Source organism: Centruroides sculpturatus, unplaced genomic scaffold (genome assembly GCF_000671375.1).
Source record: "Centruroides sculpturatus isolate CEXI.00-Female unplaced genomic scaffold, Cexi_2.0 scaffold843, whole genome shotgun sequence".
NCBI classification, from domain to species: Eukaryota; Metazoa; Arthropoda; class Arachnida; order Scorpiones; family Buthidae; genus Centruroides; species Centruroides sculpturatus.
The window spans coordinates 131,918-133,616 of record NW_019385174.1 but is presented as its reverse complement, the minus strand read 5'-3'; the positions used below and the strand labels follow the sequence as shown (position 1 = coordinate 133,616).

Sequence of the window (1,699 nt, the reverse complement as noted above, 5' to 3'; positions counted from 1 at the left end):
TTTATTCCCTACTGTCGGGATGGTCTAAGGCACGGGTTCCCAACCTATGGGTCGCGACCCAGAAGAGGGTCGCGACGGGCTTTCTGTGGAGTCGCCAACTTATACAGTTAACTAAAACAAAAATGTTTACTATAATGCAATTTTTATTTTTAATGGTGTCTTGAAGTTTGAATAATTTAATATATATATATATATACTTTTTTTTAACATTAAAATAACGAAAAAAATAAAAATAAAAATTCTAAACTTCAAACTGAAGTTTTGAGATGTCAATTTATGATATCAATACGCATGCGCGAGAAACAATATGGTGGAAGTATGGAGGAAGTTTATGGTTAGTTTATAAGTTGAAATAATTAATTTACGCTTATCGTTATTGTTATTTTATATGTTATTAATTACGTAACGTTATATATCGAATTTCTTAAATTGTAGACGACGAATCGATGGTGTGTTCTGGTTGTCTGAATGTAATAGAGGATGACGAATTTCTACATGCATTAGATCATGATTGGCATAGCGATTGCTTCAGGTTAGTAATACACAAAATTAATTTCCTGTGTTTCTGTAGTGTCACTCGATATAATTAACACCCGGCTTGTATTATTGTCTGTAAATTCGATACGCTTCGAGTTTTATTTATAAAAATGTATTGTTAATATTTCATTTTTAAAAGATGACGTTAAAGAAATGAAATTATTTGATTAATATCTTCAATTGAATTTTTAAATCTTAAGTAATTTAATTTCGAAATATCCTTTTGGTTTTTATTTAATCTGAAAAATGTGATTAATGTCTTTCGGTAGAATTAAAAATATTTTCGAAACAATTTATTATTCATTTTAAAACATTATTTTTTTGAAGATTGTCCATTATAAATATTGTACCAAAATCAATAACGATAATAAAGATTAATTATGATTAAATGTAATTTTATGAGAACATTTTTTACGGAATTAATTATGATACGTATTTTATAAATGTTGTACGATGTAAATTTTTTTTAAGTTTAAGTGATCTGAATTTAACTTGTTGAATTGAAAATGTAAATTATATGAAGTTTGTTGTTTGTTAAATAGTTTGATTAAATTTGATGTGAAAATGATCTGTTTTGTTCGAACGTACAGTAGGGTCTTACTAGTCTGAACACCGCTAATCCAAACATCTGCCTAATCTGAACTTGTTTTGGTCGGTGGAGAGGAAATTTTTTTAGCTTGCAAAATATATATATATTTTTTTTTTGTATTTTCCAGTTGAATTTAAATGGTATTAATGGTACAAAAAGATTTAGAATTCCACAACAAAAAGAGTATTTTATTGTAGTACTGTATTACGATTACCACCCCTCCCACCAGCTTGCTCCTGACATTTACTTTGAAGAGCCAGGTGATCATCCCATGTTTAGGATTTACACTGACTGTTTTAAGATGGGTGATGAAGTGGGTGCCGCTTTTGTAATTTATTCCATCTTAGGCCGCATGCTTCACAATGCTTGCTTCCATCTAGGTACACACTGCTCAATAGCACAGGAGGAAACTTTAGCTATTTATATGAGTTTAATTCACATTAGGCATAGGAAGGACAAAAGACGTTACTTACACTATCACATTTATTCTGACAGTAGGGTAGCTTTACACAGGATTGCAAAGTCTGATAGCTACTTAAAACTCATCCATCTCATACACCACATTCTCAGACA

At 30.0% G+C, this 1,699-nt stretch overlaps 1 protein-coding gene across 1 annotated transcript in view; it reads left to right on the top strand.

Annotated features, from left to right (window-relative positions):
- The first annotated feature begins 274 nt into the window (after positions 1-274).
- Positions 275-1,699, top strand: part of LOC111635751 (LIM domain kinase 1-like) — a 37,069-nt gene continuing 35,644 nt past the window's right edge. Inside the window, exons 1-2 of the mRNA XM_023380818.1 lie at positions 275-334; positions 436-532. Coding sequence (XP_023236586.1) covers positions 277-334; positions 436-532 — 155 coding nt within the window. The 5' untranslated portion in view covers positions 275-276. The remainder of the gene's footprint in view (positions 335-435; positions 533-1,699) is intronic.